We start from the raw sequence: 22,514 nt of genomic DNA, 5'->3' as shown, positions 1-22,514 counted from the left end.
TCAGGCTTGACATAACCCTTGTACATTTGGCAATCAATGCTTTGGCCCTCCAGCCTCATGAGGAGGCTTACGTTGACTCCCACTTCTCTATCTGCATGGAGGCCTTCTGGGTCAAGACCAGGAACAACCCACGTGGTTCCCTTTGCAGGACTGTCTTTATTTCTAGAAAACGTCACTTACTATCCATGGCGTGAAGATATTCCATATGAAGAGCACCGGCTCCAGCAGTGGCAGCTGAAGGAATGATGTCTGCATACGGGCTGCGCTGGCCTGCCAACAGAGCCATCTGATGATAATATTCAGCTGGACTGACGCCAGCATGTGGAGCTAAAAACACAACATAAAAAGCACTGTTAATGACGTAAGATAAACGATCAGGAAAGTTTTATCACATTGCTGGTTTCTCTGGCTATTAAAACAGCTTGTTTATTTTTTAATGTAATGCAACATCTGCAGTATGCCACTACGGGTCAATATATTTCAACCAATGATACTGCAAAGACACCATTCAAAAAACAGCAAGGCATAAAATATTAATGAGCTCGGTGATCTCATTTTTTTTATATTTATTATTAAGTGACTCAAAAAGTGACAGTCTGACAGCAATGGAAACCAATATGATTTATTTAGTGACATAAAAAAGCAGGAAAACCTTCCTGGAGCTTTATTCCCATTTACCTCATCCCCGGCCCAAAGGACTCCATCTCTAAGGTAATAACGCAGCTGAACTTCCATAAGCATTCAAGTTTCTGGAGTCGCTGCTTAGAGGACCAGAAGATTTTTACTCACAGTGGCAGTTTGTGAATAAGATTAGGAGTAAACAAGGACAAAGCATGTTTTCAGGACAAATACCGGTTGTCCATGAACAACACAGGGGCAGTGTTTTTGGAGGACAGACTGAAGTCAATGAATACGGCCATCCCATCCTTCAAAGTTTATATATAAGTGTACTTTACATGCGAGTATGTTGGCAGAGTCAAAACCACGGACTGGATAGGCTCTACATCCTTTCAGTGAGCTTATGAGTGATGCAGTCCTCTGATAATGACTTATATTAGCCTTTCTCTCCTGTAAAAATAATGTGTGAGCTTTCTCTTCCCCTGCAGTGTTCAAGCATGCCATCAACTAATCGGCAACTCTGGGCAAACATAGAAGTCCACATAATTTTAATATCATCTCATTTCAGCAGGCTTCAGTTATGCTACAGTAAGTAGAGGCTCATTTCATGGGCTTGTGTGAGAACTACTCATAATATAAGCTGGGCTCCATCTCCTTGGTCCTGACTGTGACTTGGTATGTGACCTGAGGTGAGCAGCCTTCCTCTCTGCTCTCTACTTGTCCCACTTGCAAAACAGTTAAAATTTCCTTACACTCTGCTCACCACAAGATGGTACATAAGTTTGCCTAAAACACTTCAAGTTCCTTAGGTTAATGGGCTACACCCCAACAGATTATTTTTATATTCTTCCATATTATTTAGTGAGATTTTTCTTTGATCCCAGCAACTGAATCTTAAATGGAAACAAAATTTTCAGCTGAAATTCTTTGAATTACCACCTTAACCTGAATATTATTACTTACACAGTATTACTAAAAAGGTTACATTAGAGAATCGGGTCCTAAATGCAAACCTTAGAAGCAAAGAATCAACGTTTACACTAAAAGGAGGTAAACATGGCATTGGAGTTTGGAGAAAAGTTTATTCAGCAACGGCATTTCTAAAGTGTATAATCTGTCTTTAATTTTACCAAAGAAAATGGAAGAATGTGCTTTTGATGTTGTAATGTTAAATATAACCAATTTCAGGAAAGGTTCAGAAAAATAAAAGTACATCAAACAGGAACAGGAATGGCATAAAAAATGAGCTGAGATAAATTAAAGGTTGTAATTTGGAACAAAAAACGCAAAAAATTGATTTCTCAATTAAATATAATCTACTTCAGCCACCACCACTTTCTATGAAACAGCAAGAAAATATTCAGACCAAATTTTAAAAGAGGAGTAACTCACACTGAATCACTGATTTTAAAAGTTTTACAGTAGTAGGAAAACACCATATCTTTCCAGACACACTTAAAATACTTCCTGAGCTTTCTGACATAAGTGTCTGGGTTAACTAACAATAACATTGGCTGCAAACTTTAAAATGAACTGCTGCAGAAAACATAGTGAGCACATAATTGCATTACTAAATGTTCCATATGCTGAGAAATGCTCTGGTGCTCTTTAAAGATCATTCCTTACTACCTTCTTCAAACATAAAAAATTAGCCTACTAAATGATGTATTGCATGAAGGGTAAATGAAGGGTAAACGGGAAGGCCCGCAGCCCTGAATTTCTCCTGTTTATTGCTGGGTAGCTTCAGCTTTGCCCCTGCTTTTTTTACAAGGGGGAGGCATTTGCTTCTGCATTGTGGGCACTGCTGCACTTCACTTGAGCACTCTGCTCTACACACACCAACTCAGTCCTTACCCCTACCCCAAACCCTCTGTGTTACTCAGAGGAGTCCTCAGCCGCCCCCGGCCCACCGATTCTGCGGGGTAAAGTGAAGTGACAAGACAGAAGACATTCTACTATTACTGCTGCTGTGGCAGTCATTAATTACAGCTGGCAAGACTTGTAGTGAACATGAAACTGCGTTTCGTTATGTTCCAGATTGGTTTGGCTCTCGGCCATCCCCACATCTGTGAGTCGACAGACTAAGCCCAATAGCACACTGACCTAATTATCTAACTGGCCTAAAGCAACCAGGGCACCAAGAGAAATCTCACTATGACTTTCAGAAGAACAACAACCACCTCAAGTTTTCATAGTTCAAATGCTATATGATTTAAGCCATGGTGTCCGTTATGTTATTAGTATATTATGTGCATGTACCTCTTTAAATCACAGGGGTTTTTTATTTGCATTCTAGTAGTGCCCAAGTCATGACTTGGACTATCTGATCCCGGGAACCTTACACCTGAAAAAAGCATTTCATTGTATGTCTGACTGATCACACAAACTATGGATTCCAGAGAACAAATTTAACAGCTTTTCAATAAGCATGTTGTTTTACTGAAATATCTCCAATGTCTCAGTCAAGTTACTGTATTTTCACGAGGTGCTGCACAACACCTGGGCTGCGGTAACTAATCAAAGATGAGCTATGAGCCTAGAGGAAACATCAACTAAGATGTATTTGTTTAAAACTCAAAGAAAGAAGCTTAAGCTAGTCAGTTTAGCTTGTACTTATGAAAGGCTAAGGTTGTGTATACAGTCAGCAATCAAGGTTCAGGGGATGAGCATTACGACAGAGCGTACTCAACTGTGTTGTCCACACCTGAGTGCCTTTTGCCATCTGAAATCCCCTGGGTATCCCAGGCACCTACATGAGGCTGGCCAGTATGAGACAGGCCTTAGAGGAGAAAACTGCCTTTCTGAGGTGGCAGCTGGAGTTGAGGCAAAGTATTTCATAGAGCTGAACTGACACCAAACATCTACGCTGTAGACAGATGAATCTTAGCACCATGATGGAGCTCCAGACTCAGCTGGTAACATGCAAGTGTCTGTATTTGGGTGAACTGCATATTTCTCTAAGGCTCCACTGACTGCACTACCTAGATCTCACTGCACTATAATGGCAAAACAGCACACGAAGATCACAGATTTCTATACTGTACAGACATAAATTTAGGTGCCAGAATCTGGAACCAAATTCTACCCCAAGACAACCTGGAGTTTCAGAGAGATTCCCACTGGCCTGGTGAATATGGCAAAGCACATCTAGGAGATCTCTGTCTTTCTGGAGTGTCAGTTGGGTGTCAAGTCAGATACCACTATATGCTTACATCTATGCAAGTGAATTCAGCGCTGTGTACCTGAGACCAAGAACATACAGAGGTTAATATCATATGGTTGTGTGATAGGTGGTTTCCTTCCCTCCTTTCTTTGTATGTGCAACTGGAGCATACCTTAAGCATAAATGAAATTCTGCAGGAATGTGATCTGAAGATTATCGAAGGAAAGATAGTAAAGTGTTCTGCATACTAGCTTTTGTGAAAAGCCCAAATATACATTGCAAAAGTTTTCCCAATTTATGCCATTACATTATAGCTCTATCATGTTTATCCTACATCAAAAGCTCCAAAGCTCCCTGAGTCAAAACATGTATTTTGGAGCGTTCAAATTGTTCCTTCAAAATATATTTTTTTTAATGTTTTGGCTAAAATAAAAAGGGTAGAATTAGCAAGGATTCATACAACATCCAAAGTGCTGCTAGGAAAGCCCTATGTGCATGCCATATACCTTGACTGACAATAGGTCATTAAAATTTATTCTCATACGTGCCCATAACTAATGGATTAACTGTAAAGGTATATGTTCTTATAAGCGAGGATTAATTAGTTATCCGTTTGGATAGGGTGCACTGCTCATTCTTCAAATTCAGCTAAAGGCAGTTGGACTCTGGTAAGTTTCTGCATACATTGAGATGATCTTCCCCATAGTTAAAATAATAGTTTAATTATCTTCACTACAAATTTGTTTGGGAGTATGTTATATTTTAGCTCTCTTCAGCAAATGCTACAATTTTGAAATGTTAAACTACTTACTCTATTATTGAAAAGCCTACTGCTAACAAGACTGAGCCTTTCTGCAACTCTACTCATTGCTCGCTTTGGCAAAATTCCCATTGAAATGAATAGGAAATGTGCCAGAGTAATGACAAGAGTGATTGCAGCAGTTCACTTCAACCCAAATAACCTGGAAAGTAATAGCCATGGTCACACCAAGACCTAAAGCATTGATATTTCAAGTATACTGCCCACCATTTAAACTAAAGGTGCTAGTCCTGATCATCAGCCACTTCTTCTACATCAGCATCATTTCATTTGGCAATATCGTTGGCTAGGGTAAACTGAAATAATTCTACATAACTTTAACAGAACTATTGACTAAATATAACAAGTCAGTGCATGCTTTACATGATTGAAAAATATTATAGCCTTTTGCGCCTGAAGAACTCCATAGTAATACACTGATCTACACTCACAAAGAATCTGGCTCGATTCAGTGCAGATACAGCGGATTTCTTCGGAGATCAGACTCACACCCTGGGTCAGCTCCACAAAAGATGTCACAAGACATATGCCACCCTTCCAGCTTAAATTTTGAATGAGGCAAGGCTTTTTTTTTTTCTTCTCCCTGAAGTTTCAACATTTGTGAGATGTACAAATGAGCCGTGATCGGCTGATGAAGTATTGAAACATTTATGACATAATGAATATGTCTGACAAACCTGCTGAATCTGCTTTGAACAAGGGGGAAAAAATGTTGACAAGATTAATATAACTTAAGTTGCTACCATGACAGAAAACAGGAAACCTGTCTTAACCCACCGTCTGTTGGGCTGAGTCCACGGGCTGCCGAGATCATGGAGAGGGATGGGCTGCTGTGCAGGGACCTGATGTAGTCCATGTAGGGGTTAATGTACGGGTGAGGGGTGCTGAAGGGAGACTCTGATGTTGCAGCAGGATTTCGGTGCGGGGAAATTCTAAGGAACGGAAGCTCTGAGTATGTCGGGCTACTAGATAAGGCAGAAGGCCTGGAAGAAAGAAAGAAAAACAAACAAAAAACATCCAGGTTATCTATATGATAAAGAAAAATATTGTAAATGTAACACATTCATTTCTTGAAGAATAACAACTGGGTTGCGCATGTAGTAACTTCCACTAAAGTCAACTGCCTAGAAAGAAAAAGGATAGGAAATTAATTCTTCTCTGTAACCATTATTAGCAACATTTCTCTGACCAATTTTAACCAGGTTTATATTTGGTTTAATCTTTACATCCCTCAATACCCTTTCCCCATGGAGTCCAGCAGAAAATCACTTTAATTACTCTGAAATATGCACCCTGTATACCACATATTAATTCTTGCTGCAATATGGAAGACATACTGAGATGCTGAATCATTTACATCTTCAAAGCCACATGGCTATTGGAAAAAGAGTTTTGAGAGCTACACTGCGCCCACTCCCTTCATTTGCCTGAAAGTGCAAGATTGCACGTTTATACAGAAGTTATTTCAGAAGACCCAAACTTTGTAAGCCATTAAGACAGCTGGGTCCTTTGGAGCATTTTTTTGTTGACATCCATTCCCATGAAAGATGCAGAAAACTTGGTGGCAAAGGAAGAAAGATTGCTGAATACGTTTAGCTTTAGAGTGGCACCAGAGACCGATACCTTTAACAAGACCACATTAATTAACTACCTCATTCTTGCAAAGAGAGAGCTGTGGTGCCTTCTCAGGCTACGTGTACAAAGCTATGATGAACCAAGGCTGAAAGCTGAGTTCACAGCTGACAAAAGATAAATAACCTGCTGTAACCCTTCCCATCATCCCACCCTGTCGATATGACAGCGTCTGGGCTCTGCATGGAGACCCTTCTCTCACAGCATCCTGCCTCCAAAGACACTGGAAAAAGTCCAAATTCCATCAGAAGGGGTTGGAGTGCCTGCCCTTGCCAACCTGCTCTTTGGCAAAAGACAATGATTAAGCCTGTCATGCATTTGCTGTAGTCTAACTGGTTGACCTGAACTAAATGCCTTTTTGTCCCTGTTTTTCCAATTAATTTAGCATATATACAGCACAGATACAGGCAGCAGCTGTGAGAGCAGTGAGGGCAGCCTGCTCCTTTGATGCTGCTGGCTTACAAAGAATAATAAAACAAGAAATGTATTTTTTTCCTTTAACATACACATACCGTGATCGATGGAGATAGTTGTCATCACCTAAAAGGCCAACAGAACGCAATCTTACATAGGAGCCAATTCTGCCTTGCCATCAGCTCGGAAACACTAGCGCATTGAGTGGGACAAAGATCAAAGTTACGCATTCCTAACACGACGCCACAAAATCCACAAGGGCTCATAAAATCTGGGGAATAAAGATTTTTCCTGTTGTGCTTTTCTCTCTCTTTTCTCTTCACTTCCTTATTTGGCTTTTGTGTGTTTCTTGCCCTCCTATGGCTTTCTGCAAGGTAAACCTGTTTAGCTTTCCTGTACGAAATTACCTCCTAGCTCCCAAGTTTGTTATAGAGCTGCATTCGTTGTGCACGAGCAGCAGGTACCAGCAATGCAATCAATCCTTTGGCACCCAAGCAAGTGACGCACACAAAGCCCAGCCACTCACTGGTACACCTCCACTGTATTTGAAATGCACTGAGACCTGAAACCAGAAGCTGTTTTCCACCACCGTGCAAAACAGTCATCTCCTTTCCTCAGAGCACTTTTTCTCTGCATGGTTTTGAAGCACCTTTGTTTTACAGTGGAAACACAGCTTTACTCTTGTTGGTACTGTGAAACCTGACCAGCCATGAAACATTTGCTGTCTCGCGGTTCCCTGTCAAGCCATGTGTGGAAGGCAGGAGCCTTAAAACTCACAGTGATGCAGAAAGCAAAAATACCACAGCTGGATATCACATTACAGAGTGAATTTCCCATCCTGGCAGTGAGGAAAATACAGTAGTATAGCAAATTTAATACAAGAGTAACAAAGGAACTAAGTTTGGATGTCATTTTACAAGTCATTTTTTCTAATGTGTTGTCAATTCAGAAAGAGTTAGAAACCCGAAGAGCATGCAGGCAAGCAGGAGCCCTGGCCTTATCTGGTGCATATCAAACAGAAAACTGTTTAAAAGCTTTTGCAAGAAGGCTGAAAGTCTGTATCAGCCTCAGTGATTCACTCTCCAGCTGGCCAACAGCCAAACGCTGCCACAGGAGCAAGATTAAGAGCCAGGCTGTCAGCTTCTCCCTCCAGATCCAATGGGAGCCGTTCAAGGACACTGGGACTCAACCGCTTCTCCTCCTCCTCAGCCCTGCCTCTTCCTCTCTCTGCTCCTCTGAGCTCCTCAGTTTTCCAAGGATGCTAGGGAAAGGATGCTGACCTGGGTAACATCAGTCAACAGCAGGCATATAAGCTGTATTATCAGAGGCAGAAATAAGGAGTCATCAGATTCCACATAAAATTCCCACCTCTGGACTCTAATGTTTACTAATCTCTCTCCAACATCTGATTTGAACATGCTGCTAACTTCTCTGCTCACTTCCAGCCTGTACTTTTCTCACTCCCCTCTGTTTCTGGACCCTCCTTTCCCTATAGTCCCATTTTCCCTCCTGCCTCCATCTGCTCTCAGCTCCCACTGTCTGAGCCCTCCTGATTTATTCCAATAGATGTCACATATTCTTCCCTTCCTTCTCCTCCATGATAAACTTTGATATTCCCTCCTTCAAACTAGAATATGACTTTTAGAAAGGGTGCAGCCAAACACACTTACTATTAGCTGTTGCTTTCCAGTACTGCGTCTCATCTTACATTGCAACCTCTTTGTGTACCAATAAATAATGACTTTTGTCGCATGTATATAACAAACAGTACAGCCCAGGAGTGGCTTTGCAGACACTCATTCAGTGACAAGCAAATCAAATATCCAGATGTGGGTGGCGGTACCCCCCATCATCTTTATTTCACATGTATTTTGTCCCCGGCCTTGGCAAATGGTGTTCTGCCCTGGGTCTGAGGCTACTTCGTGGGACTTCAGTGATACTGCTTGCAACTTTATGCCTCACCTGTAAACCATGGGAAGGCAGAACTTGCTCTGCATCCTCTCCTATACAGGGGTTTTCCTGTTCAATGACATACTTGGAGCACTAAGGCTTCCTTCAGAGAGAGGGAGCGAAGCAGATGCACGATCTTTTCTGAATCAGGACCTTTGTGTCTACTCCCAGAGATCCTGCAAACTCAACTCAAATGTAATACAAAGCCTATCATACTTTCAATACTTATTTGAAGCTGGAGGTCTCCAGGTTTGGGAGTAAAAGAGATCCTATGGCTGTGTTTTACCACTGCAATTTTTATCCTGGCACATTAGGCTGATTTCATTATTTTCTCAGTAACCTTGATTACATCTACACCCCTGGTGTAAAAGAGAAGCAGCAGAGAATAGGACTGGCTGTGAAAGCGTCTCCTCCTTTCTGTCCAGACTGCCTTCCTGCTCACCGCTAAGGTGCCGAAACACCGTGAATGCCACACAGCTTCCATACCTAACATAGGTCTTCCCACTCCCCACCCATCTCCAGCCTGCCACCTTCTCCCTGTCAAGACTCTGATGCTCTGGAGAGTCTGAACTACTCAGCAGGAGAATGGCGCACACGTGCCAAGGCAGTTAGATCAGTGTAAGGGCAAACAGGTGTATTTTTTCCTATTAGTCATGACACTTTTTTTGATGAATGTTGCAAAGGTGTCTGCATAGTCTTAAAAACCTATGTGGTCACACCAGTTCAGCAGCTGTGAACAGCATCAGGTGTATGGCAAATCACAAAACGTGTGAAGCTACTTTTTTTTTTTTCATGCTTTTTCTGGCCACTGCTGAACCACAGGTGAGCTGTGTGTAAGATTTCAGTTATTACTCATGAAAACGGTGTGTCATTTGTTTTGTTGCTTACAGCTGCAACAGATGAACTCTGCACAAGAAGACTGACCAGCAGCAGGTTTGGATTTTAGCCGCCACAAAAACTGAACAAAGTGCAATTCTCTTTTCAGCCCATGCAGACCTTTTATTTAGCTGGGGAAGGAAGATCATGGGAATCTGAGAGTTGATGCGGCAAGCATGAGCGAGTTATACGTGTTTCAAAATTATCTGCATGCACAGATCATTACCTAGTATTATCTTGAAATGATCACACACTTTTTCCATCAGCAGAGAGAACAGGGGTAGGGGTGCTCATACCACATACTTTAGGTTGGTTTTTGTACCTAAGCATTAGCCAATTTTTCAATGAAGAAGAACAGATGCTCCAAATCCAATTGGAAACCCTATCCCTTTCTTTGTTAGTAACGGAGTAGCTAACTCATGCAGGTGAAATACTGCTGTCTGGCTATGACTGGAGGGAAAAATCCCCAGGTAAAAATCCCCACATAGGTAAGCAGGCACAGAGCTTGTTGACTACCTGGCCCTTCGGCCACCCTCCCTTCTCAGTGTCATACTGACAGGATTCAGGAGCACAATTTCCAGTCTCTGCCTGTGTTCCTGGTGTGGTAGGGTGAGGTGTGACAGGTGCCAGATTAGCTCCAGCTATTAGGCTAGAGAAGGCAGAGAGTACTCTCTACCTTACCTCATTTTTCCCTTCTAACTTGCACCTTTCCTCCCACCTACGTTCCTGAACTGCTCCTGTGGCACAAGGCAGAAGGAAACCGCAGGTGGGAAGATACAACTTCCTTGAATTCTGTACATTCAAAAAACTAAAATATTTGATGATTTTGAGCCTCTAAGAAATGAAGACTAACAAAATATTAATGGGGTTTTATTTTCCAAGCTAATACACCTGTAACTGTTCAGAAATTTCGTAACAAAACAAGAACACCAAACTCCAATTTCCCATTCTCCTTTTTTCACCCCCTTCCCAACTAAGTCACACAGTTTTATCGTTCCCATAGACCTAGTGAAGAGCCAGGCAGAAGACCAGCCCAAAGTACCATGAAACCATCTTACGTGGATTTATGCTTGTAACTGAGTAAGGGTGGTTAGCCCAGGAATTGAAGGAGGGGAGGGAATGGGAAGAAAAGAGACCCAGTTCAGGGTGCTGGGGAGCAACAAAGGCCAGCTGCTCTCTAAGGGAAGGTAAGCCAGGAGCCAAGGTTAATCCCAGCACAGGCAATGCACTCCATGCCACCAGATCTGAGCTGAGTGACCAGAGCCAGGTGCTGGTGACAGGCTCCATCAGCAATCTGAGACAAGGTAAAGTGACAAACCAGGTCTGGGGGAGCCAGTCAAGTGCAGAAGGAGATAGGGCCAAAGACAGGACAGGAGATAAGCTACACCACAGCTCTGAGGGGCCCATCCAGGAGAACAGCTACCTACAGTGCAGGTCCCCAGCTCAGCCAGGAGCAGGACCAGAGATGGGCACTACCTACAACATAGCTCAGGCAGGAACTAAAGGCCCCAGGGTGAGCTTAAAAGGGGCTCCTGGGTGCATGGGGTGTGGGTGGAGGTCCCAGGAGGCTGTTCAAGGCAATTATGGCCTATTAGTGGCCTCAGGGTCCTCTCACTGGTTTTCTTTGCTTTGGAGTCCTTGAACTGCTCTAAGACATACCAGAATATCGATACAGCGCGCATTGTCCCTGTTCTTGCATCTCTTGCAACTGTGACAAGCACAGTGGGCCCTGCGGCGTACTGCAACCTCCACATTTGTCAGAGTGCGCTCTTCTATAGCAATGTTTTCTGGAAGCAGACGTAAAGCCACTCAGGACAGCCACAAAGGTCTGTGTAACAGGAAAACGTGGATGAAAATTTTGAGGTTGGTTTGGTGTTAGAGAAGTGATCTGTCATAAATGCTTTCCAAATAGCTTTAAGCTGTGCTTGGGCAAAAACCCCTTCTAAGTACAACCTATCTTAAAAAAAAAAAAAAATCATGGTGATTTAAGCATTTCCTGATTTTAAAGGAAACTATAACTCCAGGACTGGAAATTTTAATGCCAAGTTTTGCCCTGATAAATTTTTAAATGGCTCTTTTATGAATCTGTTGAAAAATACATTTATATTGAAAACAGCAAGTGATCCTTAACTATAACATTGTAAATATGACACTGAGCTGAGGTTACAGATGGAACAATAATCTATCTCACAGAACAAAGCTTGTCAACGAAGTGGGATGAAATATTGTAACATAACCTAATTTATTATTGCCTTTTCATCCATCTTGTTATATTATGAAAGTGTCAAAGTTCAAACCTCGATATTTAATCATTTAACAGCACGTTATTCAATGCTGGAGCAAGCATTGATGGCGTAACTCTCATACCAATGATATCCACACTGTTTCTCTGATACCTGTTCAATTCAGCCCTGCCTGGAGAATTGAAAAATGTTAAACTCATTAAACTGCCTATGATCCTTTTCTTTTTTCTTTTTCTTTTTTTTTTCTGGAATAATCTTCTGATGGCTGCCCCCAAAACATTAACACTTTTACTTCTAGTAGATCCTGGAAGATGAACAAACAATAAGGACTTTCTTGTTATGTAGTGACTCCTATTTTAAAGCACACGGCTCAATTCCTTTGGTAATATCTCCCATGTTAAATGAGTATTGTTTGTTTAATGCTACAGTTGCTTGTACAGACTGACCCTTCGGCACCAGCAGTCAACAACTGGCTAATAAAAGGTTTTTATATTAAGAAAGCTGAGCTTTAAGAAAGTAAGGCTTTATCCTGAAAATCCAACTGAGAACAATTCTAGCCCAAATGATCAAGTTAATCCTCACTGTTACAAGCACATAAGCAGTTGTAGGTGCTTGATAAATCAGGCTCAGGCAGCTAACTATACGCCTAAATGATACGGAAAAATTAAGAGTCAAATAATCATCCTACTTCTCAAAATCTCTAGTTGCTATTGTAGGGTTCAACCCTATATAAACCCTATATAAACACTATATCGATGGGAAACTGTCCACTCATTTAATTGATAAAATCCTTAAGTGATCATGGACATGATCTTCATAAGCACAAAGTGCTGACCCAATTCTGCTCTCCCCGAGAGCCACCAGTAAAGCTTCCACTGACTTCAATGCAAGGAGAGTGAGGCCAGCACTGAGTATTTTTAAAATGCAATTCCACAGTCCTTTTCTCTTTGCACTTCTAATTGAATTTGGAAACAATCAAACCCATAAATATACAGTATGGGAAATCAATAATATCATCTTATAATACTTAATTTTTTTTTCAGAAATTGTGTCTTAAAATAGGCTGTCCCTTCCCCTAAAATCACTCACTGCCTCATAGCTGCTGTATTGAATTCTTGGACTTAGGAAAACTAAGCAAATGATTTTGAACATTTAAAGAATTAGAGTTAATTGAATACACAGAAATGTCAGAGCACACTTCATATGAAAGAGCTCAAGTGCTACAAAAAGGTAAGCACTGTTAACTGTATTTTCTTAGTGGCGCAAATGAAGAGGGAAAACAAGAACATGGTTAAATCCTAATATAAGAAAGAACCTTGATTTCCTATACTCCTTTCCATGTTCCAACACCTAGTCAATATTTTGCTCACTTTTCCTCCAAAATTCACACTTGAACTGTAGTCAGTATGGGGAAATAAGTCACAGAATCGTATTTGGTAGCAACCTTCCATTCAGTAGACATAGGTACAAATAAATCATGAATGGGTCAGCGCCTATGTAGTTTACGCATAAGAGGAGCTACATCAGGGTTTAAGGTACACAGGCTCTGGTTTAGTTTCCATCACTTATGTGCTGTGCCACCTTTGGACAAGTTTGTTGACTTCCTCATCTGCTGTTTCCCCATCTGCAAAACTGTGGTAAAGCACTCCGAAAAGTGCTTGGTATCTACAGTGGAAAGGTCAGACCAAGAGATACTATGTTATTAGCATTTTCTCATTGAGGCAAGGACAATGACTTACAAAATGTGTGCAGTTCTAGAACGTAAATTCCTAAAATATACAAATAACCTCACTTTGGGTTAGAACAAAATGTTTCTCCCTCATGAAATTAAAAGGTATCACTGCAGGGGAAAAAAAAAAAAAAAAGACACAAATGACTGCACAAGAGATGTTCATGGTGCTGGAAATCATGCATGACAATTAGCCGATGACCCACAGCAAAAGAATATTACTCTGGTTCCCCTTTCCTTCTTTGGGAAGTGTTAACATTATGTAGTTACAGTTAAAAATTGGCTACATTAATCAAGGCACTAAATCCTAACTCAGTGACTGTATTCCTATTTTTCAACTGACGGACTGCCTGAACGCAGATCCAGCTTTTTTACGTACACCCTCTGCTACTTGTAATACTTCATAAATAATCCAACCATCAGCTTGTGGATTCCCTGAAGAAGAGTTTATGCTGTAAAAAGCAATGAATATTCATTCTATTATTTAACATTTTGTTTACATAAGGTCAGCTGTAACACTGGTGACCTTCAGCCCACAGTAATACCCGTATTGACTACAGTAAGCAACTACTGCTTCAGATGCCACTGAGTCAAGGCATAGTCATTTCATTACACGAGTCTTGACTTGGAGTCTTGACATGCATTCCTTAAACATGTACGAAGATACAGTTTTGACTGATTTATTTTTTTCTTCTTTTTTGCAAAATGCAAATAAAACCATGTACTGTCTCCCACTATTTCTCCAAGTCAAGCCCAGGCTTCTTGTTCTCCTCCTCACATAATGGTAATCTCCCAACAACACCCTGCCTCTCCTTTTCCTCTTCCTTCCATCCTGCCACCAACTGCTGTCACTGCCTCCCAGCACTCCTCTGAAATACTGTCCACTTGGCCTTTGCATACAGAGCGTCCCAGCTTGCCTCTTCTTCCTCTAAATCCTTCTCAGGACTGCTGCAAAGAAATTGGTGACTAGGGGAAGGATTACATGGATTTGCTTGGCAAATTCTTTGCTTGTACAAATAAAGGGTGCAAACATACAAAAACGTGACCGACTATAACTACTCCATCCAAATGCCACTTGCCTTTTTGGCTTCTAGCAGACGTCCTCTTGCAAATTTTGCAGCAGCTGTGTAAGCTTTCACTGCCCCCAACTACCCAGCCAGTACCCCCCCCACCCCAGCACAGGCAGCACATCTCGCTGCCTCTAACCACTTCAGTGCCCAGGTTCATTGAGCCAGAGCAAAGTTGCCAGACTGTAAATGGGGCAAAGGCACACCACCTGACTCTGCTGAGGGACAAAGGATAATCTTCAGTGTGAGGAAAACAGCTGGGGCTGGTAACCCCCAAGGCCATCAGAGCCAACTCACCAGAGTTCATTTGCCAAAGCTGTCCAACCGCGAGCTCTTCCTGGCAGAGCTCCTTGTATTTGCACAACACTCAGCAGAGCTCTGATCCTGCACAGAGCTGTTGGATGTTGCAGCAATGTAAACAGTAAATAAAAGTAATGCTAACAAGATACGCTGTGATTTCCATTGCTTGCTTCTGGTAGAGCCTTACCAAGGCACCGCCTTACTTGCTCAGTTCACACTGACTTCTACGAACCATAAGTAGGGTAAGACCCAATACCTGCATAGCAGCCCCAGTCTCAGTGCTGGTAAATTTTTCCTCCCTTGTCTTCAGCCAGTTCCAAGTCTATTGACCTGTGGTCATTAATATACCAAGGATAATATATTAATGCTGCATTTGATGCAGAACTCATGATCACGAATATAAAACAGATTCACACGACAAGCAAATGTTATTCGAATAAGCCTTGGAAATGTGTTGCTACATATTAGAGGAGAGACTGCCACGGACCTCCACATACCATTCTCTCTTCAAACTATGTTGTAGCACAAAGTGCAGCAGGGAAATCTAAAAGGTCTACAGCCTATTCATTATCTGTTGTTATTAATAACAGACTGGACAGTGAAATTACCCACTGCATTCCTACAGCAAACTTCCTTGCTCTGCAATTCTCTTTTGATGCTCTAGAGGTGGTCTCATTTGCTATTCAAATTTTAGCCTCCTCTCAGTTACAGGCAAGGCCTGCCATCTCTTGAAGTGTTTAACCACAGCGGCAGAATCATATGAATATGTGGGCATATATAAATCCTTACAGCATTCATGCACCCCCTTCTTCCTTCCTTTTCCCCTTCCTCTCCTCCTGCAAAAAAGAGGGTCAAAGGAGTGTCAGAAGCTTTCTCACACTTAATGCTGTTAAGTCAGCTAATTGAATAAACATTTGTTTAACATTTGCTCCTATTTCACTAATGCACTGTGAGAATGAGAAGAATTTTATTCCCCTTCTCCCCCATCCTCCCCCTTCCTCAGGAGTGCCACTAGCTGTTATCGCAGTGACTAATGTGCTGTATGTGGCCATTATAGTCTTCAACTCTGAAATTACACCCAGGATGAACGATAGGCTCTGCCTGTATGCTGATTGGAGTTGGATGATGATTGATTAGAAGAAAGTCAGACTATGTAGCCATGCAAAAAGAACTGCACTAAGCCACAAGCTTAAACACTAAAGAGCATTTCACCAGTGGCTTCAGAGCTATTAGATGTTTTCATATGAACAACATTTCTCACATCCAGGTTTGCACATTTTATCTTTATTCTTTCAAATCCTGAAATTGCTTGGATAAGAGGGTTTTATATATATATTTATACACATTTCTAAGAGTAGCCTGAACTTTTAGGGGAAATTGAAGAGGCTTTGTGTCAAGTACAGCTAAATCCAGCCTTTCTGTATCAAACCCCTGCTAGAAAATTACTGTGCAGATGATAAGGCTGAAAGATATAATAAAAAGTGACTCTACTCAATTTACACTGCAATATTGGTATGACTGAATATTTTTCATTCAGGTGACTGATAAAATCACTAAACTGTATTGCAGATAAATAAAGGAGGCTTCTGTCAAGAATAAACACCATTAATCATGAAGTCTCACCCTCTGAGTGGCTGTGCTATGCAACTGCACAAATGCACCATCACAAGTGGCATGTGACCCAGCGCCTCCTTTCTTCCCCCGGCTCCCTGGTGACGCTGTCTTCTTAGGAAACTTTCATTTTTTTTACTGCCTTTACAACATTTGGAAGTCCTGTCATAGCTTTTCCATTCAAGTTTACGCGCAATTGCAACTGAAATCTAAATTTCAGTGACAATACGTTCAGCTAAATATTGATCCCATGAGACAAAGCGAACCAATGCAGACTGTGGCCACATTGCTGTGTTATTCAGTGTTATGGCGAGAAGTCTGTATTTAAAGTGGTGAAGATGAGATCTTTGTAATTCTAAAGCTGAAACAAGTAGGAAAATTTTATCAGCTCCCCCAGGTCCTCTTCCTCTTTCCTCCCAAAGCCATATTTTCTTACCGATTTCACTACTTAGACTCGCTGTTTCCAAAGAGGCGCTGAGTTTCTTTTTTAACATACAAATATGAAATTTCTCAGCATCACAAATCTATCTGAACAGAATCAGTGGGTCTCCTTTCAAAGATCAACTTATATGCTAAAACTGGACATGTGTTGAAAGAAACTGTTATCCAGCAAAAGCACAGTCATACAAAAAGAAAACCAGACAACTTAGGTAACCTTTTCGTAACCTGTTTTAGAGCAAGTGATGATTCAATAGTGGCCATGTTATTAAGCCGGAATGAAGCAGTGCCCTACACACTAATGAGGTTAAGAAATGTAGTTAGGTCTTCATGTTAAAGGCACTTAGCAAGCAGTTTGCTTGGCAAAGACCAACTTGTGTTGGAGCAGACGACTAATCACACAGGCAGGAATCAAATCGACTGGAAGAATTAGGAGACTTGCGGCCCCGAGGAATGTAATTCATGCAGAAAAGCAGTTGTCAGAGCGAGGCCAGGGAACTGTGTGGGAAGAAAGCAAAATAAACAGTTCAACAAAGAAAACAAAGACGCTCAAATAGTGGCTTTTCTAATGCTTGAGTACACTGAAACTTCAGTGGGTGCATATGACAAAGACCTCATCAAAGACGACCTCTATACAAGCAGTACACCGGTGAATGGTGCATTGGTTCAAAAACACTCAGAAAATGCCTGAAGGTCTTTAAAAAATAACCTTGAAGTCATTACGCACAACAGAGAAAGTGCACAAACGTATGTGTATGCACGACTGGGAGAAGAAGAAAAACATCCAAATGGTACAAAGCTAAGAAGAGAGTTGAAATGGTTTCTACAAGTACTCCCGATTTCTCTCTCTACCATTCACAGATCAGAAGAGGATGCAGCCTGCATGCAAAGAGCACTCCTGCCTATGTGCAGCAATACTCTCGCTGGAAAAACGACATTGCTAATTGGGATCCAGTGTGAAGACCAGATTACTGCATCCACCAGGGGGATTACCTGACCAGAAAGAAGAGCTTGAGGCTGGTCCTAAATCTCAACAAAACTCATGTGGTATTCACGGGAAGTTTTGCCTGTGACAGTAAAATAAAACTTGGAAATCAACTGATATATGAATTTCACAAATACGCTGTTCTCTCAGAAAACAGAATTTGCAACTAACGTGTTTTTATTCCCATAATTTAATGTTTTTAAACTTTTAGAGAATGAAGCTTTTAGCACTTTTAGTACTTAAGTACCTTTCTCCTCATTTCATTCATTCACTGATGATTTTTCTAAGCCCTCCCTACCTCGCTCTCGAGAATGCCATGCTCACTATTGTTTCAGCAAATTTCAGCTTCTCTTCTTCCCTTAACTCCTTCCTCCCGCTAAGGCAGGCTTGCCTTCTCCTGGCAAAGCACCCGAAAAGCCTCTCATGTTACCTCAAATGAACACTCTCCTCAATGCCTGTTCTGTGATGCCAAGAAACATTCTTTTTCCAAATTCAAAACCAAAGCAAAACAAACCCCTCAGCTTTCATTTCCAGTGCCTACTGTAAGTCACGTCCACAATATTACAAAACTGAGACTTGGGGGAAGAGAGAAAGCTTTCCTTCAATTCTAATTTTATATGCTAAAATAAGATCTTAACAGTTTAAAACAAAAGCAAGTTGGCAATAGCAAAAGACAAATTCAGTGACTGAATGTCTCTCATATTGCACTTGCTACCTAAATTTGGTTGTGAAAGGAACCAAATTTGACTACAATTTTAACTTTAAAGGACTACAATCCTGACAGAAACGGTGATGTGAAGGTTCAGCATTAATCATTTCAGTTAAGTATGGCTGGATTTGCTTCACATCTCTGTACTAACATTAGCAGACATCCCAAAATTGATATTCACAAGGATTAGTGATGATTACTGCACAGAGAGAGTACCAGTGAGAATTTCTCACCTAACAGTACTACTTGCAGCAAAAAAAAAAAACCAAACAGATGTACAGAAATTTCTGTATATGCATTTCTGTATAAAATACACAGATTATTTTCTGAAATGCCTCCCCCAGACAAATCCATGACAGTTGATTTGGGGAAGAAAAGTAATTTTGAGAGTGCGCCTCAGTGACAGTAGCAGGTGTACCATACTTATGTACGCTGCGCCCACGACTATGAGTCAAGGAGTGACCCTATGAAAACACAACTGTTTCCGAGCTTCTCCCATCCTCCAAGCACCACCGCAAATACCAGGCGAGCCACAGATCAGCACCAACATCTGTGAGGGCAGTAGGATCCACAGCTATATGAAGCACAACTTATATCAAAAGATGAATGCTGCTAAACCAAAGTTAGGAGCGGGGAAGAAAGATATTCTGTTAACAGTCACTTCTCGTATTTTCTCTGCCAGTATTGAAGGTGTAGGTGTGGGGGCTGGCTGGGGTGCAACCAAATCAGAGTGGGAAAACACTCAGTTCTCATGTTAGGCTAAGAAGTTTTATATCAGCCAGGCCAGCTTCTTTATTTGATCCTGCAGGCACTGAAAGCCATTGTAGTGCTACGTAATCTGCACTACAAGTTGATTCTCACAAATGGTGAATATATAATGGCTGGAACACCACAGCCATCGGAAGAAACAAGAGACAAAGACTTCACACTGCTGTTCTTGCTCTATTTGCGTGCAAAACTGGAGTTAAAAAAGCATTCCTTGGGCAAAACTCTAACTTTGAACAACCTCAAGAACCAGAAATTGGTGGGAACACCACTTCTAATGTGGTTGTGGGAGGAAATATGTGAAAAACAAGCATTAAGTGTAAAGTAAATGAATGTTCTGGCTGCACATTTTTTAGAGAAGTAGTAAATTCAATTTTGAAGTCTTTGAAGTAAATGCACTATCTAAATGCTGGAAGCATTATTAGTTCCCTAAGCTGAATAGGTAGCTAGGCGTGCAGATGAAAACCACAAAAGGGAACAAACTGGCCAACTTGGGACACACCTGCACCAGCAGGACGACCTACACATTTGCTTCCTCAGCACCTTTGTAATTCAATCTAATCACACGAGTAGAATCACAGTTGCCACAAATGATGTCAGGATGGAAGACTGAGGAACAAGTATGGCAAACCAAGACAGAGGCAGCTACACAAGCTTTCTTGGTACTGTCTTGATGATGTATGCTGACAGTGATCTTCCAGGGTGAAGCAGAGAACACCTGATTGCCCCTGGTCATTCAGCTCCTGGCCTCCCCCCCCCCCCCAAATCTGTCTACAATGTTGTTAAATGGAGCTATTTGCGTTGGTGGCCCCTATAAACTGGACTAGACTATCAATCTTTTCTTCCACAGGCCAGTGGATAAGGCATGATAAATCTAGGCTGAATTTCAACAGGAGATACAGGACTGAAAGATGTGTATCTTTAAAGAGATAGCCACTTAAATCTGATATGTTTAGAAATTCTCCCTCACGCGAAATACTCCCTAATTTTCTGTTGAACCTTAACACCAATGGTCACAGCACTTCATAAATAATGCTTTCAAGAAGAAGACAGGTCAGTTTGTTCCTTCGGAAGCTTTGTATTCCTGGCTCACGGGCTTCAGGATGTTTTGCCTCTGTGTCTAACCTCTGTGGGGTCTCCAGAAAATTTCCAATAACCCTGTGAAGTTAACTATAAATGCAGTCATAATCTATTGCAGGATCAGGCCTACACATTCAGTGCTGGAAGGCACTATGCAACATATTCTTGCCTGGTCTTTAATGGCAACTTCATAGGGCCCAGCTTCAATGAAAAACTTCTTCTAAAAAAAGGTCCCAAGTCCTTCCTTGGTCACGTAAAGCATCCTAAGAGCAAAAATCAAACAGCATAACATTTCTCTTTAAATCGTTTCCTCTATTAATCGATAAAATCAGTCACAAACGTTGGCCCAGCCTACCCTGAGGCACACAGATAAAACACCCGTTGAGCACATTCCTTCGGATGGAATTAGGGTCTTGTCTTTTTTTTTTCCTAGCACCATATGCAAGGGAGAATACGTAAGGGGCAGCTAGTTAGTCTCCTGCCATCTCAGAAGCACAGCTGACACCAGCTCAAAAGCCTGTTTTATGTTACAAATATGCAAACATAGACATATACATACACATATATATATAAAATATAGTGGGTTGAGTAAGGGGTAACAAAAAGGGAAACAAGGTGTTATTTAACTTCTGTTTTTTCTTCCTTTGGGAAAAAAGTCTAAACTAAATGCAATCCATACTCCAAGAGTATAGGACATGATGCCTTTTCTCGGGGAGGAGAGAATCTAAGTCAGGGAAAGATTGTGTGAGAGTATGATGAAGATGCTCTGTGTTCCTACACTGCAGATGTACTCATTGCTCACATTTCATCCAGTTTATACCTACTCTCACTTTACGGACTTCCAATTCACCGCATAGAAATCTCACCAGTACACTTTAAAAAAAGAAAGCCAAAAAAGAGAAAAGAAAGAAAGAAAGAAACAAACAAAGAAAGAAAGAAAGAAAGAAAGAAAGAAAAGAAAGAAAGAAAGAAAGAAAGAAAGAACGAACACTAAGACTGTAACATTTCAGTTCTCTTTGAAGCAAGATTTAACATGAGTGGAAGAATTGTACTGAAAAAAAAAAAGGAGTCTGTCACAGTCCAGTACCTTACAGGCCACTGCAACAAGTTTGACAGCAGCCTCTATAGAGTTGGCTTGCTTCTGGTTCACTGCACGTGAATACCACAGTCAATATCTGCTCACTCGACTAATACTGCTGACTACAGCACAAAGAACACAGGAATTTTGTCCAAGAAACCACAGGCTCAGAGCCTCTGAATGTGCACTATATTTAGAGCTTGCATTCTTTGCAGCTGATAACAGAATGAGATAATAGAAATTTCAAGCAGCAGAACTCTAGCACTGCAGCTATTCTATGTATTTTTGGTTAAATGTTAAATTAAGTTAATGTTCCACATGTTCTCAATGTTTTTGCCCATGACTATTTTTTCCTACTTGTTTTGTTCACCTTTTCCCTGTAATTTTCCATCTTTCTCAGACTCTGTGTAGATCCTTCCATTAGTTTTAACTGTAAAGATCTAGCATTACTTAGTCCATGATAAATGCAAGCAAAGATATTCACCCTATTGTACAAAGAGGATGCATGCACACACACACAAATATGCACACTTGTATACACATCTGCACACAGGGAGCGCCCCAAAAGCTCAAAGTCATGCCCAGTTATTCCTCATTCTACAGAAAAATGTTACATACAACACTGTGTCCCGAGGCATGACTTTGCTGGCCATTCATTTTGCTTCCATCATCTCTTAATTCATGCTGGTTTGAAAGCCCGCCTCAGGGAACCACTTCTTCCTGGCAGCTAAGAATTCATCTAAGCACCGTTAACTGCCCAGATGGGGTAAATCAGGTAAGTGGCAATACTGTCCAGTGCCGATAGATACCTTACTGCTGATAAACCTAGCAACAACTCTGCAACAACATAATCCAACAAACCTCTTGAAGACTGGATTTGGGCCCCACTGGATTTGGGCCCCACCAGAAGAACCTGTGCCACTCTGCCTCTCAGGTGGGGCTCAGGCAACTGATCCCCCTTAGACCAGCAGAGGAGCATTCCTGAGGACCACTGAGGGCTTTCCCTTCTTTTTCCTCCCTGTGTGCTGCCCCGGGA

At 41.4% G+C, this 22,514-nt stretch overlaps 1 protein-coding gene across 4 annotated transcripts in view; it reads right to left on the bottom strand.

Moving 5' to 3' along the window:
• GLI3 (GLI family zinc finger 3) overlaps positions 1 to 22,514 on the bottom strand; it is a 216,348-nt gene that overhangs the window by 69,221 nt on the left and 124,613 nt on the right. For all 4 annotated transcript variants that reach the window (XM_072853542.1, XM_072853543.1, XM_072853544.1 and 1 more), the window contains 2 exons: positions 5,379 to 5,584; positions 181 to 327 (listed from right to left, as the gene is read on the bottom strand). In XM_072853542.1, the coding sequence (XP_072709643.1) occupies positions 181 to 327; positions 5,379 to 5,584 (353 nt within the window). The remainder of the gene's footprint in view (positions 1 to 180; positions 328 to 5,378; positions 5,585 to 22,514) is intronic.

Source organism: Ciconia boyciana, chromosome 2 (genome assembly GCF_034638445.1).
Source record: "Ciconia boyciana chromosome 2, ASM3463844v1, whole genome shotgun sequence".
Taxonomy (NCBI): domain Eukaryota; kingdom Metazoa; phylum Chordata; class Aves; order Ciconiiformes; family Ciconiidae; genus Ciconia; species Ciconia boyciana.
The sequence above is the reverse complement of the archived record's forward strand: the minus strand, read 5'-3'. Positions and strand labels throughout refer to the sequence as shown.